The 13,906-nt window shown below is 45.9% G+C and overlaps 1 protein-coding gene across 1 annotated transcript in view; it reads right to left on the bottom strand.

Moving 5' to 3' along the window:
• Positions 1–13,906, bottom strand: part of LOC311532685 (myeloperoxidase-like) — a 64,524-nt gene that overhangs the window by 21,830 nt on the left and 28,788 nt on the right. The window contains exon 7 of the mRNA XM_084651363.1: positions 3,591–3,751. Coding sequence (XP_084507489.1) covers positions 3,591–3,751 — 161 coding nt within the window. The remainder of the gene's footprint in view (positions 1–3,590; positions 3,752–13,906) is intronic.

The raw sequence follows: 13,906 nt of genomic DNA, 5'->3' as shown, positions 1-13,906 counted from the left end.
GGATATAATATATTTGGACTTTCAGAAAGCCTTTGACAAGGTCCTTCTCCAAAGGTTCTTAAGCAAAGTAAGCTGTCATGGGATAAGAGTGAAGGTCCTCTCATGGATCAGTAAGTGGTTAAAACACAGGAAACAAAGGGTAGGAATAAATGATCAGTTTTCGGAATGGAGAGAGGGGAACAGCTCTGTACTGGGACCAGTGCTGTTCAACATATTCATAAATGACCTGGAAAAAGAGGTAAAAAGTGAGGTGGCAAAGTTTGTGGATGATACAAAATTACTCAAGATAGTTAAGTCCAAAGCAGAATGTGAGGAGTTACAAAGGGCTCTCACAAAATTGGGTGACTGGGCAACAAAACTGCAGACGAAATTCAGTTTTGATAAGTGCAAAGAAATGCCCATTGGAAAACATAATCCCATTAGACCAAAATGATGTGGTCTAAATTACCTGTTACCACTCAGGAATGAGATCTTGGAGTCAACCTTAAGTAGATGGCCTTGAAGGATGACAGAGGGGGACTACAGGTGCAGTTACCCCAAAACCTGTTCCTCTCCTTCTCAGTTCAGTACTGTTCCTGAGGGAGGCAGATTGTTGATACTTTTGGCAGGCAGAGGTTTTTCCACTGTTTTCTTCGACAGTTTAGGAGAAGGAGAATATAGTGATTTTGCTCTTTCATCGCCTCCCTTTTTAGAAGGGTAGGCATGAGAAGATTCAGGGTTAAGTGATGTTTGAATCCACACAGACCATGTGCTCCCAGGTTCAAAGGCACCATAAATTGCCTGGCAGAGTAACCCTGCACCCTTGCAGCCAGGAAAGCCCTTGGAGGAAAAGCTGCTTTCAGACCACATGTGATAGGGAAATCACAGAAGATTAGGGTTGGAAGAGAGACCTCAGCAGGTCATCTAGTCCAACTCCCTGCTGAAAGTGGGACCAACCCCAACTAAATCATCCCAGCCAGGGGTCTGTCAAGCCGGGCCTTAAAAACCTCTAAGGATGGAGATTCCACCACCTCCCTAGGGAACCCATTCCAGTGCTTCACCACCCTCCTAGTGAAATAGTTTTTCCTAATAGCCAACCTAGACCTCCCCCATTGAGAGAGACAATTGTCTCCCACAGTATTCTTGTCAGCAAGTTAAGGAAGTATGGGCTGGATGAATGCACTATAAGGTGGGTAGAAAGCTGGCTAGATTGTCGGGCTCAACGGGTAGTGATCAATGGCTCCATGTCTAGTTGGCAGCCGGTATCAAGTGGAGTGCCCCAAGGGTCGGTCCTGGGGCCGGTTTTGTTCAATATCTTCATAAATGATCTGGAGGATGGTGTGGATTGCACTCTCAGCAAATTTGCGGATGATACTAAACTGGGAGGAGTGATAGATACGCTGGAGGGGAGGGATAGGATACAGAAGGACCTAGACAAATTGGAGGATTGGGCCAAAAGAAATCTGATGAGGTTCAATAAGGATAAGTGCAGGGTCCTGCACTTAGGATGGAAGAATCCAATGCACCGCTACAGACTAGGGACCGAATGGCTAGGCAGCAGTTCTGCGGAAAAGGACCTAGGGGTGACAGTGGACGAGAAGCTGGATATGAGTCAGCAGTGTGGCCTTGTTGCCAAGAAGGCCAATGGCATTTTGGGATGTATAAGTAGGGGCATAGCGAGCAGATCGAGGGACGTGATCGTTCCCCTCTATTCGACATTGGTGAGGCCTCATCTGGAGTACTGTGTCCAGTTTTGGGCCCCACACTACAAGAAGGATGTGGATAAATTGGAGAGAGTCCAGCGAAGGGCAACAAAAATGATTAGGGGTCTAGAACACATGACTTATGAGGAGAGGCTGAGGGAGCTGGGATTGTTTAGCCTGCAGAAGAGAAGAATGAGGGGGGATTTGATAGCTGCTTTCAACTACCTGAAAGGGGGTTCCAAAGAGGATGGCTCTAGACTGTTCTCAATGGTAGCAGATGACAGAACGAGGAGTAATGGTCTCAAGTTGCAGTGGGGGAGGTTTAGATTGGATATTAGGAAAAACTTTTTCACTAAGAGGGTGGTGAAACACTGGAATGCGTTACCTAGGGAGGTGGTAGAATCTCCTTCCTTAGAGGTTTTTAAGGTCAGGCTTGACAAAGCCCTGGCTGGGATGATTTAACTGGGAATTGGTCCTGCTTCGAGCGGGGGGTTGGACTGGATGACCTTCAGGGGTCCCTTCCAACCCTGATATTCTATGATTCTATGTTCCTTGTTCTGTCATCTCTCACCACAGAGAACAGCCAAGCGCCATCCTCTTTGGAACCCCCCTTCAGGTAATTGAAGGCTGCTATCAAATCCCTCCTCACTCTTCTCTTCTGCAGACTAAATAAGCCCAGTTCCCTTAACTTCTTCTTATAAGTCATGTACCCCAGCTCCCTAATCATTTTTGATGCCCTCTGCTGGACTCTCTCCAATTTGTCAACATCCCTTCTATAGTGGGGGGCCCAAAACTGGACACAATACTCCAGACGTGGCCTCACCAGTGCCGAATAGAGGGGAATAATCACTTCCCTTGATCTGCTGGCAATGCTCCTACTAATGCAGCCTAATATGGCCATGTCAGGGACAAAAATTAACTCTTTAGGTCTCCTTTTGTTATTGTCACAGTTTCAGGGTAACTGCACATGTATTCCCCCCTCCTACGTAAAGTTTTAGGCTCCCAGTTGTCACATTACTTGGACAGAGACCCGCATCTCTGGGGTTTTAAGGCTGCACAGCCTCCTGCCACCCACCGTGATATGCTCTCCAAGCCAGTCAGCCTGGGCTGTGCTTTCTCTCTAAGGGCAATAACTGGCACGAGCCAGTAGTTACCAACTACCACACAGCTCTTTCTCAGCAGAGTACATTTATTCTTAGGATAAAAGCATCACAGAGACAACATATAAAAACAATAAAACTTCTTACACACAAACTAAACATGCCAGAAATCACCCAACTTCCACATGGGGAGTCTGGTAGGCTAACGTCTCTTCCAACCCTTCAGATGGCAGTGGGGTCCCCTTAGGACCAAAGGTCCTGTCTGATTGCTGAATCAAAATGAGGACCTCGAGTGTGTTTAAACTCAACCATTCTATAGCCCAAGTTCTTTCCCTGTCTCTGAAAAACCCAGTATGAGCCAAGAAATGCAATCCACCCCATGGAATTGTCTTAGCAACTCACATTAATCATCCCCACACTGTTTTTAATTCCTGGAGTAACTACCCCAATGGAGTAGAACACAGTCATACTGAAACTATTCCTAGATTGATTGCATTGGTCCCCAAAGATATTGCATGTGGTTAAATATCTGTCACAGAAATTATTTCCATTTGTACAACACTAAGCCACTAAAACTGAGCTGTGAGTGACTGATAAGGCAGAGGGGACTTGCAGCACATAGGGCGCCTAAAACATTTAGATCTGCAGGCTGCTGCCCACATAGCCCCAGTGGCTACAGGACCGAGCGAGCTTGGTGTGTAGGAACCTGCACAGGCAATTCTGGAGAGGAAAAATCATGTCTAAACCTGAGCAAAAAATGTTTTAATCAACAAGTGAATGGCAGCAAAACCAATATTGCAGCTAGTACCTGGGTCATGGCACCTATGATTTTTCGAGCCTCCTGGTAGAGCTTCTCTCCATCCCAGCATGGATTTAATTTCTTCAACTCGATAGCCAAGCGATTGTGCTCCCGCACAAAGAGTGTGTGGATAGCTGTTAGTCCCAGATTTTCAGTTGCTCGTGCATCACCTAAATTATAAAAATACAGTATAATTTTATATTTTATTCAACTGAGGAACTGTTTTTAATTTGCCATATTAGATTCCTGCATTGTAAGTTGAGCTGCTTTCAATTCCAAGAATGGAGCTAGGGAATTAATATTATTTTGACCATGTTAAAATGTTCTTACAACTGTTTTGTTGAGGATCTCTAGCACCTCCATGCTGTGGAGCAGGGACTGGAAATTTGGCCCTTGTGCACGGGTTCTTGCAACAAATTTTTCGGTGGCCGCAGAGTACGGCCACCAACTCTTTCTGGTGGCTGCACGAACACTTTTTTCCTAAAATTATTTATTTTTCCTAAAGATAATAAAGTAATATACAACATATATACATCCAAATCATTGTAATTTATTAATGTAAGGTGTCATAAATATAAAGTGAAAGGGTTAAGAAGCTCTGATACAGTACTATAAAATCCTCTTACCTGTAAAGAGTTAAGAAGCTTGGGTAACCTGGCTGGCACCTGACCTAGAAATGACCAATGGGGGGACAAGATACTTTCAAATCTGGGGGGGGAGGCTTTGTCTGTGTGTGTGCGATACCTTTGCCGGGCATAGATCAAGGATGCAAGCCCTCCAACTCCTGTAAAGTTAGTAAGTAATCTAGCTAGAAAATACGCTAGGTTTTCTTTGTTTTGGCTTTTGAAATTCGCTGTGCTGGAGGAAATGTGTATTCCTGTTTTTGTGTCTTTTGTAACTTAAGGTTTTGCCTAGAGGGATTCTCTATGTTTTGAATCTGACTGCCTGTAAGATTATCTTCCATTCTGATCTTACAGAGTTGTTCTCTTATCTTTTTTTGTTCTTCTAATAAAGTTCTGTTTTTTAAGAATCTGAGGTTTTTGGGTGGGTTTTTTGGGTCTTAAAAATCCAAGGCTGGTTTGTGCTCATCTTGTTTATTCTCAAGCATCCCCAGGAAAGGGGGTGTAAGGGCTTGGGGGGATATTTTGAGGAAATAGGAACTCCAAGTGGTCCTTTCCCTGTTCTTTGTCTAAATCACTTGGTGGTGGCAGCATACTGTTCAAAGACAAGGCGAAATTTGTGCCTTGGGAAAGTGTTTAACCTAAGCTAGTAAGAATAAGCTTAGGGGTCTTTCATGCGGGTCCCCACATCTGTACGCTAGAGTTCAGAGTGGGGAGGGAACCCTGACATAAGGTTTTGGGGGTGTTTTTTGCAAACTCAATAATAAAAATAATGCACAATTATCTCTATTCTTTACTGGACCTAACAAAATAGAAACACAAATAAGGTATTTTGCACATTCTTGTCTTTTTATTATTGTTTCTTTTGCTTTTTGGATAAAAGTGGTTGTCTGTACAACAATTCTGAAGTAAATTTAGAAATGCTTTGACATAATAGAAGTCCAAATAATAATGAAAAACATCTCTGGGCAGCTTGGGTCTGGGGAGGATTGGGGAGGTGAGGCATGGCTGTGGCTGGCCCAGGGTTTCTCCGGGCAGGTGTGTGTGTGTGTGTGGGTTCTTGGGGCTCCTCCAGCTGAGGGGGACACACTCGGGGCTTCTCCAGGTTGGGGTCTTGTGGCTCCAGCCACAGGAGGGCAACGGTCTTGGGGCTCTGGCTGATGGGGGGGAGCAGGCGGAAGCGGTGGAGTCAGGCACAAGCCTCCCCAAAGGGGGGAATCCACCTGCTGCCCATATGCCTGCCGCTTACCTCCTCACCCCCCCGCCTACCACTTGCCTCCTGCGTCCCTCCTCAGTTCCTCACCTGCTGCTCGCCTCCTCTTATCCTCCCCCACCCACCGCTTGCCTCCTCGCTCCCCTGCCACAGACACCCCCGTGCCTGCCATGAGAACCCCCACTCGCTGGTGGCTCATTGCTCGCCTCCTCACTCCCCGACTCGCAGCCAGACCCATCCCCGACCTGCCTCCTCACTCTGCTGCTGGCTCGCTGCTTGCCTGCTTACTCCCCTGCCAGGCCACCCTGCCCGCCACTTGCCTCACCGCTTGCCTCCTACCCCAACCCAACTGCTCACCTTGCTCCTTAAGCCTTGTGTGTCCCACTTGTGTCTCCAGAGAGGCGGCACATGCAGGAGCAACAGGAAGGAAGGGGAGGGAGCAGATGCTTTCTGCCCCCACTGCCCAGGAATCTGCCTGAGCCGCAGGGAAACCCCCGGTATCCACATGCGGCAACAGTGGCCGCATTTGAGAAACAGGGCCCTAGTGTGAGGGATGTAATTTTGCCATCCCCATAAAAACCACCCAGATCTCAGTTCGCACATGCGAAGATTTGTTAGAGGCAGGCAGAAAAATTCTACAAAGATTCTGTATCGCTTCAGCGGGCCTGTAAGTAATGGCTGCTATGACTCAGCAAGGGCATGTGACCAGACCACATGATACTGGACTCCATTTTGGGTACCTGTATTTTTCCACAAACTGGGCTGGGAACTATTTTTGGAACAAAGGGTTCCCACCGTATGTTAAAACTATCTAAGGTGGGGTGTGACATCTAGTGGCCTCATGCCCCACATAAGAGAACTCCTGGAAACATCTGAGAAACAAAGACTGGACGGAGAGAAGGATTTCTAGCCCGTGTATGGAAATCTGGTGGACTGCTTGTATCAGCAGCCAGGGTGAAAAATCCAATCTCTCTAGTATTTTAGGCTTAGTTTGTGGGGTTTTTTATTTGCTAGGTAATCTGTTTGCTATCACTTAAAATCTATCTTCTTTTAATAAACTTGGTTTTTTGCTTTATCTAAATCAGTGTGCCTTTGAGTGCAGGGTCTGGGGAAAAAATCTCAGTTTGGTTAACACAGGCTTGTTGCATATTCCTCTCCACATTAAGGGAGGGGCGAACTAAGTAATAAATTCATACTGATTGAGGTTTTGACCAAAGCGGGACAGTACAGCTCTGGGGTCCTAGGCTGGGAAGCTGGGGGTATCTTGGCTGCAGCCTCTCCATTGTTGGTTCCAGCAGTGACTGGTCACAGCTAGTACCTGCAGCTGGGTGTGTCCCTGTCTGTGTAAATGCTGCTGGCAGTCTAGGACCAGGAGCGGGTCTACAGCTTGTCACAGCAGCACAGTGCTGAGAGGGAACCCAGGGTGATGAGTCAGATGGCTCAGTGATACCCCAGTTCCAGGTGACACCCCGGGAGGAACACATCACAATATGCTCTATTCAAACTGAATACTTTCAGGGAAGTTCTATGTGCTGTGTTATGCAGGAGGTCAGACTCTAGATGATGACAGTGTTTCAATTGTTCTAAATGAAGTAAAAATCTAAAATGAACCAAACTGTACCATGGAATCTCTATGCATAGTAATTCCACGCTTGAATAATAAGAGTATAGCAGTAGGGATATACTACTGACCACCTGACCAGGATAGTGATGATGATTGTGAAATGCTCAGGGAGATTAGAGAGGCTATTAAAATAAAAAACTCAATAATAATGGGGGATTTCAACTATCCCCATATTGACTGGGTACATATCACCTCATGACGGGATGCAGAGATAAAGTTTCTTGACATCTTAAATGACTGCTTCTTGGAGCAGCTAGACCTGGAACCCACAAGAGAAGAGTCAATTCTTGATTTATTCCTAAGTGGAGCACAGGATCAGGTCCAAGACATGCATATAGCTGGACTGCTTGGTAATAGTGACCATAATATAATTAAATTTAACATCCCTGTGGTGGGGAAAACACCACAGTGGCCCAACACTGTAGAATTTAATTCAGAAAGGGGAACTACACAAAAATGAGTAGGTTAGTTAAATAGAAATTAAAAGGTACAGCGCCACAAGTGAAATCCCTGCAACCTGCATGGAAACTTTTTAAAGACACCATAATAGAGGCTCAACTTAAATGTATACCCCAAATTAAAAAACATAGTAAGAGAAGCAAAAAAGAGCCACCGTGGCTAATCAACAAAGTAAAAGAAGCAGTGAGAGGCAAAAACGCATCCTCTTAAAAAGTGGAAGTTAAATCCTAGTGAGGAAAATAGAAAGGAGCATAAACTCTGGCAAGTGTCGTTTAAAAATATAATTAGGAAGGACAAAAAAGAATGTGAAGAACAGCTAGCCAAAGACTCAAAAAGTAACAGCAAGTACATCAGAAGCAGGAAGCCTGCTAAACAACCAGTGGGGCCACTGGACGATCAACATGCTAAGGAGCACTCAAGGATGATAAGGTCATTGCGGAGAAACTCAATGAATTCTTTGCATCAGTCTTCATGGTTCAGGAGGTGAGGGAGATTCCCAAACATGAGCCATTCCTTTTAAGTGACAAATCTGAGGAACTGTCCCAGATTGAGGTGTCATTAGAAGAGGAACAAATTGGTTAACTAAACAGTAATAAGTCACCAGGACCAGATGATATTCACCCAAGAGTTCTGAAGGAACTCAAATGTGAAATTGCAGGACTACTAACTGTAGTCTGTAACCTGTCATTAAAATCAGCTTCTATATCAAATGACTGGAGGATAGCTAATGTGACGCCAATTTTTAAAAAGAACAAAATTGTCAGACACATAGATGAACATAATTTGTTGGGGAAGAGTCAACATGGTTTTTGTAAAGGGAAATCATGACTCACCAATCTACTAGAATTCTTTCAGGGGGTCAACAAGCATGTGGACAAGGGGGATCCAGTGGATATAGTGTATTTAGATTTTCAGAAAGCCTTGACAAGATCCCTCACCAAAGGCTATTAAGCAAAGTAAGCAGTCATGGGATAAGAGGGAAGGTCCTCTCATGGATTGGTAACTGGTTAAAAGATAGGAAGCAAAGGGTATGGATAAATTATCAGTTTTCAGAATGAAGAGACATAAATAGTGGTGTACCCCAGGGGTATGTACTGGGACCAGTCCTATTCAACATATTCATAAATGATCTGAAAAAAGGGGTAAACAGTGAGGTGGCAAAATTTGCAGATGATACCAAACTACTCAAGATAGTTAAGTCCCAGGCAGACTGTAAAAAGCTACAAAAGGATTCTCTGAAAATATCCACTCAATGTGCAGCGGCAGTCAAAAAAGACAACAGAATGTTGGGCATCATTAAGAAAGGGATAGATTATGTGATACAGCATGGCCAGAGGGCAGCAGGATAGTGTTAGAAGGGACCCTTATTCCCTGTAGAGGGAAGAGAGGTTGCTATAGAAGCCAATTAAAGCACCGGAAGCCAATTAGAGCACCTGAAACCAGTCACCTGATAAAAAACCCCTGCTTCAATCAGACAGGAGGAGGGGTTGAAGCAGAGTGGTTTGGTGCTGGAGCAGAGAGCAGTTTGGAGGGAAGCAAAGGAGAGTTTGGAGAAGTGCTGAGGTGGGCTAAGAAGACCAAGACCCTAGGGGGGACTGAGTCATCTATCTGCCGCCCCGACCGGGAACACCAAGAAGTCTGCTGCTTGCCAGGAGCTAGGATTCAGGATGTGATGGAGAGACTAACAAGAGTCATCAAGTCCTCAGATCATTACCCCTTCCTGCTTCTCCACATGGGCACCAATGATACTGCCAAGAATGACCTTGAGCGGATCACTGCAGACTACGTGGCTCTGGGAAGAAGGATAAAGGAGATTGAGGTGCAAGTGGTCTACTCGTCCATCCTCCCCGTGGAAGGAAAAGGCCTGGGTAGGGAGCATCGAATCGTGGAAGTCAATGAATGGCTATGCAGGTGGTGTCGGAGAGAAGGCTTTGGATTCTTTAATCATGGGATGGTGTTCCAAGAAGGAGTGCTAGGCAGAGACGGGCTCCACCTAACAAAGAGAGGGAAGAGCATCTTCACAAGCAGGCTGGCTAACCTAGTGAGGAGGGCTTTAAACTAGGTTCACCGGGAGAAGGAGACCAAAGCCCTGAGGTAAGTGGGGAAGTGGGATACCGGGAGGAAGCACGAGCAGGAGCGCATGAGAGGGGAGGGCTCCTGCCTCATACTGAGAAAAAGGGATGATCAGCGAGTTCTCATGTGCCTATACAAAAATGCAAGAAGCCTGGGAAACAAGCAGGGAGAACTGGAAGTCCTGGCACAGTCAAGGAATTATGATGTGATTGGAATAAAAGAGACTTGGTGGGATAACTCACATGACTGGAGTACTGTCATGGATGGGTATAAACTGTTCAGGAAGGACAGGCAGGGCAGAAAAGGTGGGGGGGTTGCATTGTATGTAAGGGAGCAGTATGACTGCTCAGAGCTCCGGTATGAAACTGCAGAAAAACCTGAGAGTCTCTGGATTAAGTTTAGAAGTGTGAGCAACAAGGGTGATGTCGTGGTGGGAGTCTGCTATAGACCACCAGACCAGGGGGATGAGGTGGACAAGGCTTTCTTTCAGCAACTCACGGAAGTTACTAGATCGCATGCCCTGGTTCTCATGGGAGACTTCAATCACCCTGATATCTGCTGGGAGAGCAATACAGCGGTGCACAGACAATCCAGGAAGTTTTTGGAAAGTGTAGGGGACAATTTCCTGGTGCAATTGCTGGAGGAACCAACTAGGGGAGGAGCTCTTCCTGACCTGCTGCTCACAAACCGGGAAGAACTAGTAGGGGAAGCAAAAGTGAATGGGAACCTGGGAGGCAGGGACCATGAGATGGTTGAGTTCAGGATCCTGACACAGGGAAGAAAGGAGAGGAGCAGAATACAGACCCTGGACTTCAGATAAGCAGACTTTCTCTCCCTCAGGGAATGGATGGGCAGGATCCCCTGGGAGAATAACATGAGGGGGAAAGGAGTCCAGGAGAGCTGGCTGTATTTTAAAGAATCCTTATTGAGGTTACAGGGACAAACCATCTCAATGTGTAGAAAGAATAGTAAATATGGCAGGCAACCAGCTTGGCTTAACAGTGAAATCCTTGCTGATCTTAAACACAAAAAAGAAACTTACAAGTGGAAGATTTGGACAAATGACCAGGGAAGAGTATAAAAATATTGCTCAGGCATTCAGGAGTGAAATCAGGAAGGCCAAATCACACCTGAAGTTGAAGCTAGCAAGCGATGTTAAGAGAAACAAGAAGGGTTTCTTCAGGTATGTTAGCAACAAGAAGAAAGTCAAGGAATGTGTGGGCCCCTTACTGAATGAGGGAGGCAACCTAGTGACAGAGAATGTGGAAAAAGCTAATGTACTCAATGCTTTCTTTGCCTCTGTCTTCACGAACAAGGTCAGCTCCCAGACTACTGCACTGGGCAGCACAGTATGGGGAGGAGGTGACCTGCCCTCTGTTGAGAAAGAAGCGTTTCGGGACTATTTAGAAAAGCTGGACGAGCACAAGTCCAAGGGGCCGGATGCGCTGCATCCAAGAGTGCTAAAGGAGTTGGCGGATGTGATTGCAGAGCCATTGGCCATTATCTTTGAAAACTCATGGCAATCGGGGGAAGTCCCAGACGACTGGAAAAAGGCTAATGTAGTGCCCATCTTTAAAAAAGGGAAGAAGGAAGATCCTGGGAACTACAGGCCAGTCAGCTTCACCTCAGTCCCTGGAAAAATCATGGAGCAGGTCCTCAAGGAAACAATTCTGAAGCACTTAGAGGAGAGGAAAGTGATCAGGAACAGTCAGCATGGATTCACCAAGGGCAAGTCATGCCTGACTAATCTAATTGCCTTCTATGACGAGATAACTGGCTCTGTGGATGAGAGGAAAGCAGTGGACGTATTGTTCCTTGACTTTAGCAAAGCTTTTGACACTGTCTCCCACAGTATTCTTGCCAGCAAGTTAAAGAAGTATGGGCTAGATGAATGGACTATAAGGTGGATAGAAAGTTGGCTAGCTTGTTGGGCTCAATGGGTAGTGATCAACGGCTCCATGTCTAGTGGGCAGTCCGTGTCAAGTGGAGTGCCCCAAGGGTCAGTCCTGGGGCCGGTTTTGTTCAATATCTTCATGAATGATCTGGAGGATGGTGTGGATTGCACCCTCAGCAAGTTTGCAGATGACACTAAACTGGGAGGAGAGGTAGATATGCTGGAGTGTAGGGATAGGATCCAGAGGGACCTAGACAAATTAGATGATTGAGCCAAAAGAAATCTGATGAGGTTCAACAAGGACAAGTGCAGAGTCCTGCACTTAGGACGGAAGAATCCAATGCACCGCTAGAGACTAGGGACCGAGTGGCTAGGCAGCAGTTCTGCAGAAAAGGATCAAGGGGTTACAGTGGATGAGAAGCTGGATGAGTCAACAGTGTGCCCTTGTTGCCAAGAAGGCCAATGGCATTTTGGGATTTATAAGTAGGGGCATTGCCAGCAGATTGAGGGACGTGATCGTTCCTCTCTATTCGACATTGGTGAGACCTCATCTGGAGTACTGTATCCAGTTTTGGGCCCCACCCTACAAGAAGGATGTGGAAAAACTGGAAAATGTCCAGCGGTGGGCAACAAAAATGATTAGGGGACTGGAACACATGACTTATGAGGAGAGGCTGAGGGAACTGGGATTGTTTAGTCTGCGGAAGAGAAGAATGGGGGGGGGATTTGATAGCTGCTTTCAACTACGTGAAAGGGGGTTCCAAAGAGGATGGCTCTAGACTGTTCTCAGTGGTAGCAGATGACAGAACAAGGAGTACTGGTCTCAAGTTGCAGTGGGGGAGGTTTAGATTGGATATTAGGAAAAACTTTTTCACTAGGAGGGTGGTGAAACACTGGAATGTGTTACCTAGGGAGGTGGTGGAATCTCCTTCCTTAGAGGTTTTTAAGGTCAGGCTTGGCAAAGCCCTGGCTGGGATGATTTAGTTGGGGATTGGTCCTGCTTTGAGCAGGGGGTTGGACTAGATGACCTCCTGAGGTCCCTTCGAACCCTGATATTCTATAATTCTATGATTCTATGAAAGGGACACCTGGTTTGTGCAGAGGGAGGGCAGCAAGCCCCACAAGCTGAAGGGCAGGAGAGGGAAGTAGCCCAGGGGAAGGAACTGCTAGTTCAAGCAGTTTACCGCTATCCCTAGGGCCCCTGGGCTGGGACCCAGAGTAGAGGGCAGGCCTCTCTCTACTCCCCTCCTCTAGGACACTAGTGGGGCAGTTAATACCCCAGTTCAGGGGCAAGAAGCGGTGCCCTGAACGTCCCCCAAGAAGAGAAAGCGCGAGACCCATCATAGCAGTGCCGGCAATTTGCCACACGAATAAGACAGAAAATATCATATTGCCTCTATATAAATCCCTGGTACGCCCACATCTTGAATACTGCATGCATATGTAGCCGCCCCTTCTCAAAAAAGATATATTGGAATTAGAAAGGTTCAGAAAAGAGCAACAAAAATGATTAGGGGTATGGAACGGCTGCCATATCAGGAGAGATTAATAAGACTGGGACTTTTCAGCTTGGAAAAAAGACGAATAAGGGGGGATATGATTGAGGTCTATAAAATCATGACGGTGTAGAAAAAGTAATTAAGGAAGTGTTATTTACTCCTTCTGATAACAGAAGAACTAGGGGTCACCAAATGAAATTAATAGGCAGCAGATTTAAAATAAACGAAAGGAAGTATTTTTTCACACAATGCACAGTCAACCTGTGGAACTCCTTGCCAGAGGATGTTGTGAAGTCCAAGACTATAAGAGGATTAAAAAAAGAACTAGATAAATTCATGGAGGATAGGTCCTTCAATGGCTATTAGCCAGGATGTGCAGGGATGGTGTCCCTAGCCTCTGTTTGCCAGAAGGTGGAAATGGCAACAGGGGATGGATCACTTGATGATTACCTGTTCTGTTCATTCCCTCTGGGACACCTGGTGTTGGCCACTGTTGGAAGACAAGATACTGGGCTAGATGGACCTTTGGTTTGACCCAGTATGGCCATTCTTAAAGCAGATATGCAGCCTTGAAGCTCCAAGGTGATCTCTTCTTCCCTCTAATCCTTCAGCTGAGGGATAGGTACCTTTGTCTACCGCCATAGATTCTAACCTCACTTCTCCTATTAACCGGCATTAATAATTTTATGCACTTCATAATTCTTACTACTAAAGAAGGACTCAGGTGTCAGACTTCCCCTTTCACAGAAGAAGGAACAGAGGTTTCATAACATCATCCTCACAGAGCTGGGAACAGAACCCAGGTTTCTCATCCACTCGAGTCTCATCCTCTTAGCCACATTACTTCTTCGAAAGAATTTGCCAAACCTATGAACATGAGTAAAGTAGACTGTTTCTGCATATCTAGTCCATTCTTTTAGAATAAAATGGCTTACTATTGCTT

This window comes from Lepidochelys olivacea (genome assembly GCF_965140295.1).
Source record: "Lepidochelys olivacea isolate rLepOli2 genome assembly, chromosome: 17".
NCBI lineage: Eukaryota > Metazoa > Chordata > Testudines > Cheloniidae > Lepidochelys > Lepidochelys olivacea.
Note: the sequence above shows the minus strand (reverse complement) of the source record. Positions and strands in the feature narration are given on the sequence as shown.